The sequence below is a fragment of the Pempheris klunzingeri genome, chromosome 1 (assembly GCF_042242105.1).
Source record: "Pempheris klunzingeri isolate RE-2024b chromosome 1, fPemKlu1.hap1, whole genome shotgun sequence".
Classification (NCBI taxonomy): domain Eukaryota; kingdom Metazoa; phylum Chordata; class Actinopteri; order Acropomatiformes; family Pempheridae; genus Pempheris; species Pempheris klunzingeri.
The window spans coordinates 21,645,012-21,662,250 of NC_092012.1; the positions used below are offsets into that span (position 1 = coordinate 21,645,012).

The 17,239-nt window shown below is 41.3% G+C and overlaps 1 protein-coding gene across 1 annotated transcript; it reads right to left on the reverse strand.

The window, feature by feature from the left end:
- Positions 1 to 1,742: 1,742 nt before the first annotated feature.
- On the reverse strand, positions 1,743 to 12,941 carry alpk3b (alpha-kinase 3b). Its single transcript, XM_070835381.1, has 13 exons — positions 12,814 to 12,941; positions 10,977 to 11,098; positions 10,669 to 10,786; positions 9,091 to 10,306; positions 5,472 to 7,548; positions 4,996 to 5,143; positions 4,688 to 4,815; positions 4,546 to 4,581; positions 4,182 to 4,456; positions 3,883 to 3,971; positions 3,544 to 3,761; positions 2,975 to 3,023; positions 1,743 to 2,854 (listed from the first exon to the last, which is right to left on the reverse strand). Exons 1-13 carry the CDS (start codon positions 12,939 to 12,941, stop codon positions 2,539 to 2,541), a joined length of 4,920 nt encoding a protein of 1,639 aa, XP_070691482.1. The 3' UTR covers positions 1,743 to 2,538.
- Positions 12,942 to 17,239: the final 4,298 nt, after the last annotated feature.

Below are 17,239 nucleotides of genomic sequence, written 5' to 3' on the forward strand. Positions count from 1 at the left end.
ATGCTGCTGGACGACATCAGAAGTGACACTAAGTGAACTTTTTTGGTTAAGCATACATTTAGCTTCCCAGCACTGTTCACACTTGTGTGTGAGGCCACTGCTTACATAAAGGATGACTCACTAATGACTGGGAATCACAAATGATTATCATGATGAAGTTAGCCTTTCACCCTGTAAACACACACTGGTTGCGACAACACTTCATTCTCTTGTTTCTGTGAGGGAATATGACTTGCCCCTGAGTGGTAGTGGTATTAACCATGGCTGCAAGAACAGGTCTTTTTTTTTTAAACTAGCCACAATCTATGTCTTTCTTTGTGTTAGATGTCATATCATAACATGCTATGGCATAAAACTCTAAACTACAATGGAGACGTTTCATCCATCCATTCATTTTCCTCCGCTTATCTAGGACCAGGCTGTGGTGGCAGCAGACAAGGAATTCCAGTTGCCTTCTCCCCAGCAACACTTTCGAGCTCTTTCCAGTGGCCAGGTGGGATTCTGGCCTCCCAGTCGCCGTCCCTTAAGGCCTGGGAGGCATCCTAATCAGATCCCCGAACCACCTCACCTGGCTCTGTCCCAATCTCCCTCCAGATGTCCAAGGTCCTCACCCTATGTCTTAAGCTGAGTGCAGTCTCCATAGGGACGAAACTCAATTTGGCTGCTTGTATCTCCTTCTCATTGTTTCAGTCACTACCCAAAGCTTATGACTAAGGTGAGGAATGGAATGTAGATTTAGAGTTAAATCAAAAGCTCCCTCTTCCCCACAACAGACCGACACAGCAGCCACAGTATAACCTTGGTACTATAACTCTGTGGTAGTTAAGAAGCTCCTCAGTGGCTGAGTGTGGATGAGATTCACCCTGAGGTGCTGAAGGCTCTGGACCTTGTTGGCTGTCTTGGCTGACAAGCCTTTTCAGTGTAACATGAAGGTCACGGACAGTACCTGTGGTGGTCCTCATTTTCTAAAAGGGGGACTAGAGGGTTTGCCTCCAATTATCGGGGTTTTACACTGCACAGCCTCCCCATGAGAGTTTATTTCAGGGGCCTGGAAAGGGGGGTCATGTGAGTTCGCCCATCCAGTTTACATTTGTTTTGTGGACTTGGAGAAGGCTTAAGACCATTACCCCTGAGTACCTGGAGGGTACTGCTACAAGCCATCAAGTCGTTGTGTATCCAAAATGAGGGGGGTGTACTGGAGTGGTTTGCAGTGGAGTGTGAAGCTTTTGGGATAAAACAGACCTGCTAGACCTACAACTTCTTATCTCGAGGGGTTATTATACCGATACAGCTCAGTCTTGGAAAGCTGCAAGCATGTCAGTGGACTCTCAGTCTTCTTTTAATATTTATTCTTCCCCTTGATGTATTTGTGCACTTTTGTTGAGTGTACTTTTGTCTTTTGTCTTGCCAACAAGGCCTAAGGCCTAAAGGGCCTACAAGTGTTTTAAAAAATGAGCCCAAATATGGCAAGCCTTTTCTTAGACAGTCATGCTATAAATAATGGGTGCATATCAGTATGATGACAGAAAGAAATGTGATGCAGTCCTCTCAGATAATAGGAGTCACTGAGATAACACTGGGTTACTTATCTTTCCAGACGATATATATGATAATGAGAGACTGCTAATGTCAGATAGACTGGATGGGATGGCTTTCATCGGAGTGATTCAGCCCACTCCATAATATGCTCATTTGTATTAATACTGACACTCAGAATTTAAAAAGCCTCCAAACATACAAGGCATAATCATACATTTTATTTTTACAGCCAGTTGCATTCAGGGGTGCAGTTTCTAAAAATGCAGTGCAATGTAGAACAGCAGCATGACAGGTTATAATATAAAAGCATAGCACCATTAGGCACTGTACAACAGTGTCATGTGAAGCTGCATGTGGCTTTTCTTGAAAAAAAAAAAAAACAAACTCCCAGCCGTTAAAACATGCTATATGACCATGGGCCTGACTGCGTATGCATCTCATGGTTTTACTTCAACTACAAAAGTACTCCTCTACATTCTCACAAAGGTGAGCATGAAAGATACATGTCTGTGCTTTTACATTGAAAATTACATAAAGACATACAATGCCACTTCAGTTCAAATGTTTCACCTTCCACATTCATTTAGAACAAATAAACTGACCTGAGATCGGGATTCACAATCTGTGACCTACAGTGGTACATGGATTGATAGAATACAAACCCAGGAAAGCTATTACTCACTACTACACTGTAGTTTCAACCCTAAGATTTGATGAATGTGGGATGCAACAGATAAACACCACAACATGTGAGGGCATCAATCCACAATAATTGATAATGGCACGGAATGGTGGCTGTTCAAATAAAGAAGTCCTATTATTTATTAATCTCTCTCCTGGTCTTAAAATTACAGATGTCATCAGCCCTCTGTCTTTCTTCCAGCTCCTCCTGGGTTATTTTCCTGATACATCCTCAAGAGTGAACGACTTCATTTGATCAGGGCATTGTTCTTTTGAGAAAATCCGTCATCTTTAATGTCTTTTTGAGTGACATCTACTCTAATCCATCTTTACAACTGTGGGGGCATCAGCAGCTTTTTGTTTGGTGGGGGTATTTCTGCCCTCTTGCTCAGCCTTCCGGGGCAGCCTGGGGCTGCCAGCAGCTTTCCTGCCGGTCTGAGGGCTGGAGGACCCTGCAGCCATTTTGCGTTGAAGTAACGGACTCTTGGAGCCTTTGGGCTTCACTGGCGTCAATAAAGACTCCATGACTTTTAGTGACCTCAGGCTGAGCAGACCACAGAAGTAGTTACACTGATGCTGGGAGACAAACTGTTCAAAAACTTTGGGACTCCCTTCAACAGATAGACCTTGATGCCTGCAGTAACACACAAAAAAGCCAAATGATACAGGCGTGAGTGACACAAATGTAAATTACCTGTAAAATTTGGTTTCCACACTACAATTTACAGAGGCAACACAATACAAATATACTAACCCTGTTGATCTGACTGAAATACCGACACGGGTGATCTTAGTGTCAACACCTGCAAAATAACACCACACAATTACTTTATTTTTCTGTTGTTCAGGTAATATATTCAGAAGTGACAGACATGCAATGTAAATTGTCACCACGTTTAGTCCAGCACTAAAAAATGGTACAAAAGGTAGAAAAAAAGTCCTCAGGACACCACAAAACATAATATATATTATAATGAGTAAAGGACCCAAAGGTTTTCAAAATACCTCGCTTAATTTTAAGATCACACACTTTTCCTCATGCTCTTACACTTTAACTTATTGTAAGCAATATTTTACTTCATTCATTAGTTTTGGTTATTTGTGTAATACATCAACCAATTTTGAGCTTCACGTGTACACAACTACTGATTTTAATATAAACTTGTTACAGTAAATGCTTGCTGTGGGATGAACCAGGAGGTAACTAAAGAATTTGACCTCTGTTTCTCAGTATTGAATGTCTCAAGGCATCACCATATTCTTAAATACTTTAGCCACAAATATGGGAAAAACATATTTCACATCACTCAAGTGTCAGCTTACCCTCTAGCCGAGTGAGCAACAGGTTGCCACTGGTCCACTGAAATATCCAGTGCTGTAAGGCACAGCACTTCAGCTCCACCTCAGACCCAGTTCTCATTTCTAGTCTGCCTGTATGATCCAGGACAGAGTATTTCTGATAGACTCCTGTCAGATCAGCCTCCACTGTGGCAAAAGGGACAGTGTTTGCAGGTCGGTACATCAAGTAGACTGGAATCACTCTGTGTAACAAAGATTGTCATGATATGACAATGATTGTGTGAGGCTTTATGGTCCATGTGTTGTAAATAACACTCAAAGAGGATGTTTACTGAAGATGAAGAGTAAAGTTGTCTTACTCACTCAAGAATGGCACCAAAGTTTTCAATCACTCTTGCCTCTGCGGAGAAGATTTTGCAGTATTCACGAGCCAAGTTCTGAATTTTACACTCCTGTGTGCAGAACATTGGAGAATAGCCAGTAAAGATAAGTCCAATGTACACCAGTATATTTGTTCTGTCTTCATTTGATTACTGCAACAGTAATCCTACGTGGGTGCTGGGAATTAATCATGGTAGTGATTCATGGTAATGATTTGTTTATTGAATGACATTTACATTTAAAATAAGAATAAGTTACAAAATCAAACCTGTCTTACACACCTGCTTGGTAATATCCAGGTTCCTGTCTATAAGGCAGCTTTCTCCTTTGCCTTCATAGGCGATGGGGTTACGTACTTTAATGATACATGTGTTTCCAGACTCAAACACAGGCTCCAGCCCATAGATGACTTTTGCCCTCCAGACTTTATGAGAACAGCCATCACCAATATGAGATTCCTGCATCATTATACGGCCAAAGAATTTGTTACCCCAGACCGCAGAATCAGCCACACCCTTGTGGAATATCATGGGTGTCATCTCGATTTCTTCTCCGACTGCACACAGATGAAGATAAAAACGGCAGTGAGAAAAAACATTTGAGCGTTGATACAGGAAAATGATGATCTGTAAAATGTTATCTTACCACCGAGGTCCTCACGTAGGGACATTGCAGCCATCCCTTCAACACAGTGAGAAAGAAGACGGAGTGAGACTGGTTGTGGCCCAGTAATGCAAAGGAAACTGTTTATCTTATGCCAAATGTAAGGTAAGAGACATGTACAAACCCTCTGCACTAAGAAGAAAATCTGTTGAGTCTGTCCCATGTTCATTTGTGATTGTGCAGCCGTAAACACCAGAGTCTTTGCATGATGCCTGAACAATTGCAAGATTGACCTGAGTTTCATCCCCTGCACTGAGAAAGAAAGAAATAACAAATAACTCAGAATGCTTCAGAAAATGTGCAGGACTTTGCAGGTATATGAGTAAAACATGTTTATTATGTTACATGAAGTAATTTGAAGCAGCATTTTATAGGAAGCTTCCAAATATTGTATTTCTGGTGAACCTATAAATAGTTACACTGGAAACTTACTTTCTTTTAATCTGAGTAATCCCCTCCTCATTTCTGTACCAGCTGATCGTAGAGTCACTTAGAACATTGAAGAACTGACACCATAGTTTGAAATGTCCTGAGGCTTCTGCGAAGGTTTCGGCCCTGATCTTACGAATAACTTGAGGAGCTGAAGGGAGATCCAACATGGACAACACAGTGAAAACACACTTCTCCATGGACTAAGGATCAAGCACCCTTGATGTATGCTGTCTGATACTGTATGTGCTATGTATACAAATTAAAACTGATGTTTCTATTCAAAAATTCACCATCCTGTGCACCACCTGTGAAGCAGCATGCATTGCTGTCTGCCACTGTGTCTGTTTTGATACTACTACTGGGGAAGCCAAAGTAGTAAGAATTTCCATATTGTAACAACTTCTAACAATTCCTAATAAAGCAATGACTCTTTAGGCAACATCTGAAATTCTATCACAACGTGAAGGCAATTTTACCTTTGAATGGGTCATGCTTGTTCTTCTCTGCAGGTTTCCCCTCAGCTTTGGGGGTGTGTATCTCCCCACTGGCCTGCTGGCTTGGTGCTTGAGTATCAGATACCATCTTCTTCCTGTTCAACAATGGAGAACGCCTTTCTGCAGGGGAGGTCTGACCACCAGGGGGCTGAAGTGATGGTGTCCGTTGTGGAAGGCTTGGAGACATCAAGAGGGTCACAGGACTGGCAGAAAGTTTGCTGCTCTGTGAAAAACCCTCATTTTTCGGAGTCTGACTATCAAGTGGTGATGTGGCCTCTGAGGCCTCCTCAAGGTTGGGCTTGGGAGTTAGGATTTTACGTCGAGCCCCAGAGGCGAGCTCTTGTGGAGTAGCAGAAGGAATGGGAGAAACACAATTTCTTTTCTTTAACAGTGGACTAGCCTCAGGAGTTGGACTGACTAAGGAGTCAGCCCTTGAAAATTCTTCAGCCACAGAGCTGTCCTGCTGTATAGGTTGAAGATTATTCTCTTGTGTATCTGTGCCGAGTACACTTTGCTTTTGTACGCTTTTAGAGTTGTGTTCTTCCATTTTGCACCGATCAAGAAGTCCTGTGGAACTCATTTCAGCAATCCCCCTTTCAGTTTGGCTGGTGAGTTTAATTTCTGGAGTTAATCTTTCTGTAAATCCTAAGTCTTTGCCTTGAGCAGGTTCATCTTTAACTCGCTCCAAAGCAGAGTTTGTCTCTTGACTACTGGCCTTTATAGGTGGCTCTATGAGGGGAGGCCCAGATACTTGACTGACAGCTCCAGATAGCTTTGAAATTGATGTATTGGTCAGTTTGTCCTCAGAAGTTGAAGGAGAAAAAATGAATTTTACATTGTCATTCCCAGAAAGAGAAACAACAGGGCAATCTTTCTGAGCGGCTGGGGTCGATGCTTTAGTTTTCTGGCAGATGTCCATAATACCTTCACCGTATTGTTTGGTGCTGCCTTCATTCTCTACAGTGGTGCCAGTGTCCACAACAGAAATAGGTGGGATAACAAGAGATTTTTGTAAAGGTTGAACAGGTGGTGAAGTTGCACCTTGAGTCTGAATTTGTTCCTGATCAGTTTTGTGTAGTTGATGATAAACCTCCATGAGTGTTTCCTTTATGTTTTTCAGAGGAGCATCGTCAGTAATTGTCTCAGTTTTCCTGTCAGCCATTGACTTCTTCTTCTCTGGTTTATATTTACTGTCATCATTTTTCAACTCCTTGCATATTTGTGTAGCAGCTGCAGTTGGATCTTGTCTACAGTCAGCATGGAGTGATGTGGTGGTCGCTGGATTTTCTTGTGTAGAATCAAGAGCTTTTATTTGTGATCTCAAGAGTTCAGCTATAGATATGACTTTTGTTACAGGTTTCTGAATTTCTTGGAAATCAGATAAGTTTGTCTTCTCTGGAGTTTTTGTTGGGAGTCGGATGGCAGGCTTGACTGACTTCAGATTCTCTAATTCTGAACTAGTTTCCTCTGCCCATTTTGATATATGTGCATTCTTCTCCGTTTCTTTATCAAATGCATGTGCAATGATAACATCAGTGTCTTTATCTGTTGAATCTTTGCTCTTCTCTGTTTCAGTGTGTTCAATCACATGTAGAGCAGCACTTTCAGTCTCCATCTCATTTGGGGCTGCACTCTTAGCCTGCACTAAAACCTTACCTACCTTGTTACCCTCTAAATTCTCATCAACTTGTATTTCTGTCCCTTCAACAGTTTTTATAGCTGTATCAACTTGGCTTTGCTGGGTGCTGGGTGAAACATTACACCCTAGGGTGTTCTCACCACCATCCGGGCTTTGGAGGGGTGACTTCTGTGTGCCTGTAAAAAGGGCTGTATAGCTTTCATTTGATCCCCTGGAATGATCCCATATGTCTCGTGTCATTTTGTCAATGGCTGCTTGAACACCATGCTGCAAAGAAAGGGTCTGGATGTCATCTGTCGTGGTCTCTCTTTCAGACGCAGTCTTTTGTGGTGGCTGTGCAGTCATCGTACACTGGCCGGGTGAAAGCTCAAGGTTGACAGGTGCATTGTTCCTATTCATCTTTGTATGGGCCTGTGTAACCTTGGGACATAATACAAGCAGAGGTTCCATGCTGTAAATACTTATTCCTTTATCCCTGAGTATGTTGGACATGGATAAACACGTGTAATATTAAAACTAGCAACTGTGTAACCAGCAACAAACAGAGAACGGAATGGAAAGACCTTAGAGCAAAAAGAAAAGAATAAAGCAGAGAGAAGCTATAAGTAAGTGAAGGTAACAAGAGACCTTTTCTTCACCTGTTGTACTGGCAAAGATCACATGGCTGTCAGTGAAGCAGCAAGTAGGGAGGCTTGCAAACCAATCTTATCATTATTTTTTTTAATTTTTTGAATAAGAAAATATTAATAAAATGTCAGTTCATCTTCACTCTGAATTCAAATCCAGCACATTAACACATGACTGAGATTCTACATTGTGCCATGACACTGCAAAGCTGCACAGTAGTATGATATCTTTGATGTACAATATAATGAAACTTAAGAATAGTACACTGCTCTGTTTAATTGGGCTGTGCCATACAAACCTGCTTCTTCAGTGTTGCCTTTATTATATCTCTATGTTCCTTTAAATAGCAGCTGCAAAACTGTCATTAACTATAGAGTCTTACAGTATACAGTATACAGTCTTTGTCTCTAATTCTGATATTGTGAGGCCTTTTCACAAGTAAGGTGGCTACTTTACATTGATATGTGGCCAGAAAGGAATGTGAATCATTTTAAGAGATGCTTCAGCCATGTTAAGTTTTGTCTCAGCTCTCAGTGCTGTCAGTATTCAGCCATGCAGCTTGAGTCAGGATGATTGCATAAGCAGTGGACTATAAAGATTCACAGTCCACATAGTAAAACAAGCATCTTATTTGAAAACAAGGAAATTACTTCCTAATTTTCTTTGTCATGACAAAATACACGTGTATTTAAATTTGTTGCATGCACTTACTTATGTAACATCATCAGTCAGATCACCGACACAACACCCCCCATTCACTTTTACTTTAACAATAAGTAGTTTTTGGAGAAATATGCTTATTCACAGAGTTAGATTTGGTCTACTACAGCGTACACATTTACTTATAGCTAAAGCAGGCAGCTTAGCAGTTTAGGAGTTTGTTTTATTGTTATTTGTTGGAATTTGAACAAATGACAAAAAAAACAAAAAAAAAGTACCAGCTGAAACAGCCAGACAAGCTGAGTCCTCTGTAAATTAGCTGCTGCTTATCTTCTCACCAAACTCTCTGAAACTAAGCGGATGAGTGTATTTCCCAAAATGTCACACTTTACAGGAAATATGCTATATCCATGTCATATCACTACATAGCGCCAAATTCTAATTTTAATTACAAATATCTGCAATGGCCAACTCCCAGGCCTTTGATCTTATGATATCAAATGCACTGCATCAATATATCTGCTGCATCTGTCAACATGTGCGTCATTCAATTTTTGTCACACAGCGAGGCATACTTGTAAAAGCTATACATAGCTCCAGGATGCTTGTATTAATGATGAGGCCTGTGTTGGCAGCACAAAGCACTCATGAGCTCATGCAAAAAGGTTCACTCACCTCAGTCAGCAGTGCTGGCAGGGGCACAGACATGTTTTTTTGGCAGGGGCTTGTTTCCTTCTCAGACAGCTGAACTCCAGCCTGTTGACATGGACGCTGAGGTAAAGCAGTCCCGCTTTCACTCCGTGTGTACGCTGAGTGGACGTCTCTGTGTGCTAAAGATCCAACAGGGGAAGTATTTGACTTCTCGTCAACATCCATGACTGTGACATGTTCTGTTTCAGTAATGTCCTCCCCCACTATGTTTAGAGGTTGTTGGGGAACTGCTGCAGCTCTTGACTTTGGTTGTTTTGAGGTGATGTAATGACTTTTGGGCAGCATTTCCAAATGTTTCTCTGTGTCTTTGCATCCAGGTTCCTTCTTGTGCTCTGCAGGTCCTGATGCAGTATGACTTGTGGATGTAATTGTGGCAGGGCGCACTGAGGCAGTGAGCTGTTGTCTCTGTGAAGTCACCTCAACACAATCATCCTTTGAAGCCCTTTCAACAAGGAAACCTTTCCTTATTTCTGATTTCAGTTTCTTGTTTCCGGAGTCTGAATCCAGAACTGCTGAGCTAACAGTGTTCTCTACTTCCATAACCTCTTCTGAAGTCTCCTTAGACTGTACTGACTCTGTGCAGACCAGGGCTACAGAGTCTGACGTCTCATCTTTTTCCCTTCTCTCCTCAGATTTATCCATTTTTGCGCTGTTAGAAATTTTAATCTTCTTTTTAACAAAAGGTGTTTTGGGTTGGTGTGCCGTGAAAATCTTCTGGGCAGAGTCATACATATATGTCCCGCTTTTGCCACCGTTTTCAATGATGGCCTGTCCATTAGTTACTGCAGACACCGCTCCATTAGTAACTGGGACTGTCTTTTCTTGCACCTCCTCCACAGCTGCCTCCTGTAACCTGGCCTCAGTCTCTACAGCTATGGCCTGATGGCTCTCCTCATTGCCCTCATCCTCCATGGAGCTTGGCGTGCTGAGAAAGGCCTCCATCGTGGAGCGGCGTTTTCTCTGCGTACGGTCTGGACTGATGGTCCGTAGCGGCTCCTGGTTTTCTTTACCTTCTGCTTCCCTTCGTCTGTTCTCAGCCTTTTGCTTGAGCTTGGCAAAGTAGCGCTGGTGGATCTTGAACTCGTTCATTTCACCCACCTCCAGAACCCCAGAGCAGGACACAATACCTTTGCTGTTGCTGGCTGAGGCCTGGTATATAGCTGCATCCTCCACTGTGCAACTGCCAAGGAAAGCCAGTTTAAGTTGCCTTAATAATACAATTAAAACTATATCAGGAAAAACAAAAGTAAACATTGCTGACAAGGAAGACTGGTGTGTTGGCTAAACTCTACTCAGCTATTTAGCTGTAGGTTTCCTTAATATACTATAGGTTAGAATGTCAAGGCATCCTCCTAGTATTCTGGACTACTTCAGTACAGAGAGATCAGAATAATACACCATGGTTTGGTTGCCTCCATCAGAGTTCCCTTTGCTGCGTAGTAATTTAACTTTTTGTAGAAAGTTTGAACAGGCTAATAAAACTGTGATCTCAGTGGTATCTTTGTAGAATAAGTGATCATATGTTGTTCCAAACATACATACTTGTAAATGTGGAGGGAATGCATTTGTCCATTGCGGAAAACTTCATATTTAGGCAGCCCACAGTATCTGTCCAACTGCACATCATCCTTATACCAAATAACTTGAGGAGTAGGGTATCCTGAAAAAGGAGCAAAGACAAAAATCAGGACATCAGGGCAAACAATGTCTGTATCAACTAAAAAGGGCAGCTGGTTAGTTTACAGTTGCTTCACTTCATCAAGTACGATATGTTTCCATTAAGTCACAAACATTTAACATAAAGCCACAAGTAAAGTTTTACACAATGTAATCTGCGAAGCACTTTTTACCTGTAACCACACAAGAGAACTTCACATTGCAATTCTCTGACACTGCTTTTGACTTGAGGGTTATTTCGAAGGAGGGCTGTGTTTCCTCAGTCAGCTGTGCCATCACACTGCACAGGGTGCTCCTGTGTGGGAGAGAGGAGCTGGTCACTTACACTGTTAAGGTGTTTTTCTAAGGTTAACATAACATACTGGATTATTGTTCGTGTAGATGAGCAGTTTGAGAGTACTATCATTCTGAAGTGGGATGGATATAAAATCTGAAATAAAAATACAAGAACTTGCACCCATTGCCTCCAGCAGATGAAAACTGATGCTGATGATGGCAGCTAATGCTGCTCAGAGACCATTTCTGATTAAAACTAAAAATTTCTCTAAAAACCACCATAGAAAGACATAGACCATAGTTTAAAAAGCATGGAAACAAATGTTTTAAGACAGCTTGCCACCATCTGGCTAGTTATGATGGACCATAACTAGAAATCCAACATTATGTTATATAATCTGGGGATTTAAATCACCACACAAATTTCCTCTAAAAAAGTTTTTTCCTCTAAATTTGTGTTTTATGTGTTACATGTTCATGAAATGAAATGATAACAGAGGTAAATCTTACACAGATCACATAATAGACAAACTGAGGAAAAGTTCTCCAGTTCAGTATGAGCAGTTGTTTGGAGTGTCCTCAGAGAGGTCTAATTAGTCCGCATGACTCCAATTATAAAAATTAACACATCACCATAAACATGAAGGTTCAAGAACATTGAACCATTACAGCATGTGGAAATGCAGAGGGCACATCACACACATACAATAACATAAACTGATGTGATGTGAGCTTGCATGCATGTTATAAGAGCATTATGGTAGTGTGTGTTTGTATGTATTCCGTGCAGCTGATCCATGTCTGGTGTTGACATCCATTTTAGTTCAGTGCACAGTTAAAGGATACTGTTACACTTGGCTGCTTGTTACTCATGATTAGGCAAACTAAACAAGACACTAATACTAAAGACAGTCACAGATTATATACTGCGCATCCTATATGGCACGCAGCATGCACTATGTAGTGCTGTTTATCAGATTGATATTCAATGCTGACCTACTGTAAATACGATGAAAGCACTAGTTAGTTAGTTTAGAGTACATTTCTAAGCTGAAGACATTTCAGTTTTGCATGAATTTTGATTGCAGCATTTGCTGTTCATCATTTCAGAAAGGCTCCAACTCCTGCTGGCAACAATACCTATGTCCATTGTCACAATTGTCGCATATCATTTCACAGTGATAACACGTGATCAACACAAGCAATACTCTTGTTAAAGTTAACAAAGGGTGACAAGGAATTAGAAGTCAAGTTTAAGGGCTGAGGGGAAATGGCTAGTGGTCTCAAAAGGCTCCGTAGAGGCTTTTCCTATGAACTGAGGTATCATTAAAAAGTTTCATGTTTGGGGGAAGAGGGGTGACAGTCAGATGTGCCAATCCGCGTTTATTCTGTATTTTTGTTTCTTGTGCTGTGCATCACACTGTCTGTCTAAAATGTTCAAAATGTTCTATAAATAAAGTTGGGGAAAAAAAAAAAAGTTTCATGTTAAGGTCTAAACACTGCTTGTTTCATGAACAAATCTTTCCATGCAGAAGCTGTTGTTAGAATACTGCTGTGAAATGGGGCCCATGCTGCATAACTGAGATGCTGTTCTTAATCAGTAGTTTATTTAGACTCTGGTGACCATGGCAACAAACAAAGAAATAACATGCTACACATGTTCAGTCCAGGTAGCACACTGGACTAACATTTCAACAAATAGGACAACACGCTGCATTAATGCTCAGTTTGTACCTGTTTTCTGGCCTCACATTAGAGAGGTAGCTGCAGCCATTAGGCCGGCTATTCCCGCTGATATTATCTCCATTGCTAGATCTTCCATTGCCAAAAGAGGGCCGTGTCGTTGTCCTCCGTGAACCCATTTTCCTCCAGATAAAGGAACGCTCCAGGAAAAAACGTTCTCCAGGAGAAAAAAGTTTGTGTTGTTACTTTTTGGGCTTTCTTGAGAGATTATTAAGAACTAAAAGAGAACAAAGAGTGAAAACATGACCACAGACAGAATAACAGACAGTTATCTCAGATAAACTTGTGTTAAAGTTCTATACTATTTTGTGTTGTTCTATAGTTTGGGATTAGAAACACACATCAGCAAAGGATGCTCTGTAAAACTACATCTCTCATACATGCTATCCTGTTCATTAGTCCTATATACAACATTCAACAGCCTATTTTAAACAGTTAACTCACCATTCACAGGTTTCTTTCCCTCCTTTGACAGATACCCCACAGCACTGACTTAAGGCTCTGCAATTTCCAATCAAACACGAGCATGCGTAGGCTGCTGAACTATTTATAGTTGGCCTGCAAATAGGCACTAGAGCACATCACACTTTCCAAAACTTGCCTTTGGACCATTTTTAAAAAAAAAAACAATATGCCAGCAGCAAACCATGAAAATCCACGTGGTAAAAAGAAACAAGAAAATCTTTTTGAAGGAGAAAAATCCACAATGATTCCAAGTCAAATACAAGGTCATCAAAGGGTTGGTAGATCCCTGAATAGGAGAATAGGAGATTTTAAAAGCAGGGCTAGTCTGTTCCCAATGGAACTACACGCACCCGGAGAGGAGACGGATCACTCGTGTGGTCGGGAGTTGGCTGCTCTTCTCAGGAAACTTTTGAGCACTGTGTACAGACTGTAGTAAAGAATCATATGAGCCTGTCAGTTGAATGACGCCTTCTTTGAAGTGTATTAATATGAGCACTAGTCACATCCAGTCACACAAGCTTACTTTCCACATAACATAAAAACTGTGCAGTTACAATGTTACTGACAGAGAGAAGGCTACAAGCAGAACCTTACAAAACAGCCCCAGTTGGTACCTTTTTCCCTCTTTGTTTTAAAAATATAAAAGAACATTATGATAATCTAATAAGGATGGTGAAGCCTACCAAGCTCTCAGGCATGCACTGTCCAGGGAGTGACAATTGCAATGTATCCCCAAAGGAAAAGCAGTAGGAATAGACTAGCCTTATATAGGCAGATCCCCCTGACTGCCAAACAGCTATGGGCTCTTATCTTTATACAAGCATGCACATACACACAGTCTCTCTCACACACAAATCAGTGATTAGTTAGTTCGTTTTTTTTGTACTTTACATGATGCACTCATTTTGTTAAACGTGATTCGTGATTCATACAACTTTGACTTTGCACATAGGTACTCTGTTGGCATTTTTTTTAGCATATAAATCATAATTAAAGTAACCTGTAGGGTTAACAACAAGCTATTGAAATAACCTACGGATAACAAAATGTTCTGGTTTCTACTTGAACTTGTTTTTCGCCTGGTAAACAAACTACAGACCCTCCAAGTCTTCTATGAAGTGTAACTGGCACTAGTGCTACTATGAATTACAGCTTCAATCAAGTTCAAAGGTATCAATCCGAATATTCTCTGCTGTTACCACATGTACTCATCATATTACACATGCCTATGTGCCTTCTGTTCAGCTATTTTAATTTTTTTGTTCCGCCCCTCCATCATGGCTTTCTGCAACTCCCACACTTCCTACGTTCCTTGCCAGGCTGGTGATATACTGACTCAAGTTAAAGACCAAGACTAACTGAAGAATTTAATGCCAAATTAAAAGAAAAATCCCAACACATTTTCTGGATGAAAAAAAAAAGTTCCTTCATGAAAAAACTAAACAATGGGGGACCTTTAACCCCCCAAATGGATGCACAGTCTGGCATTTCAGTATGGATTCCATGAGTGACTACCATACAACACAACCTATGTACACACCATAGTGATTGACGTGTATGGGCTGCAGAGCCTTGTGTGCCACTGGGAAACACAGCTGCCTCAGCATGGTCTGGATATTCTGGACAGGCTCTGCACAGAGAGATCAAAGCACAACAGTATGTGGAAACACGACTGATTGGAGACCCATGTGACTGTTTGACAGTGTATCCCCGTAAGCATGTCACCAAACTGCGGGAGAGATTTCCTAATGCCGACCCACATATGTGAAGATACAGAAAAAGTGCAGTTAAGAGTATAAAAAACGACTGAAGTGCAGCTCTGCACATCAAAACGCAACCAATAGAAATCAAAGATTGTTCAGGTGTTCCTACTCTGATAGACGTCCAAGTGTAGCTTTTCCAACAAGTTTTGTTTCCATGTGTTTCTGCCATCCAAGTCATATCATGCCCCCTTCCCCTGAAAAGAATCATGACATCAATGTTTTAATTAACAATCCCTCTTCAAATCTGATTTCAGATGGGGTCCGTGAGGGGCGGGTATGATTTCAACATTGCACGCCCATTGCCTCATGCTTTGCTATGTATAGCACTTCTCAAAATCCTGTTGTGGCTTAGTCTGGCTGATTTATAGGGGGGGGCTACAGATGATGCTCACTGAGATCACTACCTCTGGCTTTGTTGGTTCCATTATCTGTCTTTTGCAAACATAACTGTGCACAGAAATAGATAGAGGTTACCATGGCAAATGTAAATTGTTATAATGAGTCATTAGAATGAGAGTGGTAATGGACAAGACCAGGTCCAGAGGACTGTTGTTGTTCAGGGTGTGTGTTTAGATAGGGAAAGACCAAAAGGTATGAAGCATGTTGGACAACTGTCAGCTCTTCAGTTTCACTGTGGTATTCATTTACCAGCTCCATAGACATCCAATAAATAGTGACCTTTCAGCGTGTGGTCACAAACCTTTCACTCAAAATTTTCTCTGGTCCCTTGCTCTTTCCCCGGTTATAATGTCACTTGCACAACTAAAGAGAAAATTGTTAAATCTTCGCAGAAATCACCTCACCAATCTTTGTCCTTTTTTGTGTAACTGCCTATCAGAGAACACCTGCCTCCAGCCCAGCAAATCACTGTGCCCCTGACTCACAGGCGGTGTCAGCCAAAATGAATGTCAGTGTTGTGTCATTTTTATGTGTAATTAAACATCAAAAACATTTTTGATATGAACAGGTGCTGTCTGTAACTTCTCACCAGGCAAAGCAGCATCACAACACGTACCTCTGTGTTGAATGATGAAGCTCTAAGATTTTCCAGTGGAGTTAGAATGGGTAATGTGTGTAGCTCCATTGGTTGTTGTGGTTATCTTCTGAAAAGATTTGTGAGGTGATGTAAACTTGGCCTGACCCATTTTAGTGACCAGTACCAGTGTTTCCTGTTGTTTGGTTCTGTTGGCTAATCAAGTGATTGAGTGCATTCATTTTAGTTTGTAATGTCAGTTGCTGAAAAACATTTTTGCAGGTGATGCTCCAAATGAACTTTGAATTATTATTATGGTGAGAGATTTGTTAAAAAAAAAAAAAAAAAAAAAAAAAAGCCTCAGTGCTTAATAACACGCCGGCTGGGTTTTGTCCTTTTTTTCAAACTTTGCAAACTTGATAATGTGAAAGTAGAGATGAACTGTTTGGTGTTGCTACCTGTGAGGCAAACAAACTCCTGAGATAAAGCACCACCACTAAAGCTGCACCAAACACCAGCTGCATGGGAACATGCTGTTCAAATCCAACTGGGATATTGCAGCACCACATTCAAGATGATCTGAGTGGTGAGGTGTCAACACAGACAGAGAGGGAGAGGGGCTCACCAGTGAACAGGCAGCTAAGATTAGGATTTGATCATACATTGATATAATATACATATTTGTGAGTGTGTTATAATACCTGAGACCTAAATTCCAGAATATAGCTGGTGTACTGACCAGACTGTTGTCTCTCATAACATCTCGGAAATCATTAAACAAACCTGTCAGTCAGCTGAGTGACGGCCAGACCCGCGTGGCTCGGTCATGAGAGTTTTTGGCAGGGTGGCCTGGTGCCAAGTGTTCCTCTAAACACCCTCCCATATGCTTGCATAGTTGGACAGCAGATTGTTTTGATGTTTGACAGGTCTCTGTGGAAACTGAGCTTGGCTTTGTATAGGCGTGCTGGCCTGCTGTTGAGTTTGTGACATCATCTTCTGGATATTCACACCAGTGTCAGCTCCAAGGAAGCAGAAACAGGAGAAGACTTGACCTCCAAGGACAGCTGTGTGTCCCACACACATACACACATCTTGACTTTACGCAGCACTGCCCCGCTCACACCACCTTCAGCCAATCACAGGACGACTGTAAACATACAGTATGTGAAATATTGAGTATAGTGACTAATGGGCCACAGTTAATATTGCAGCACTC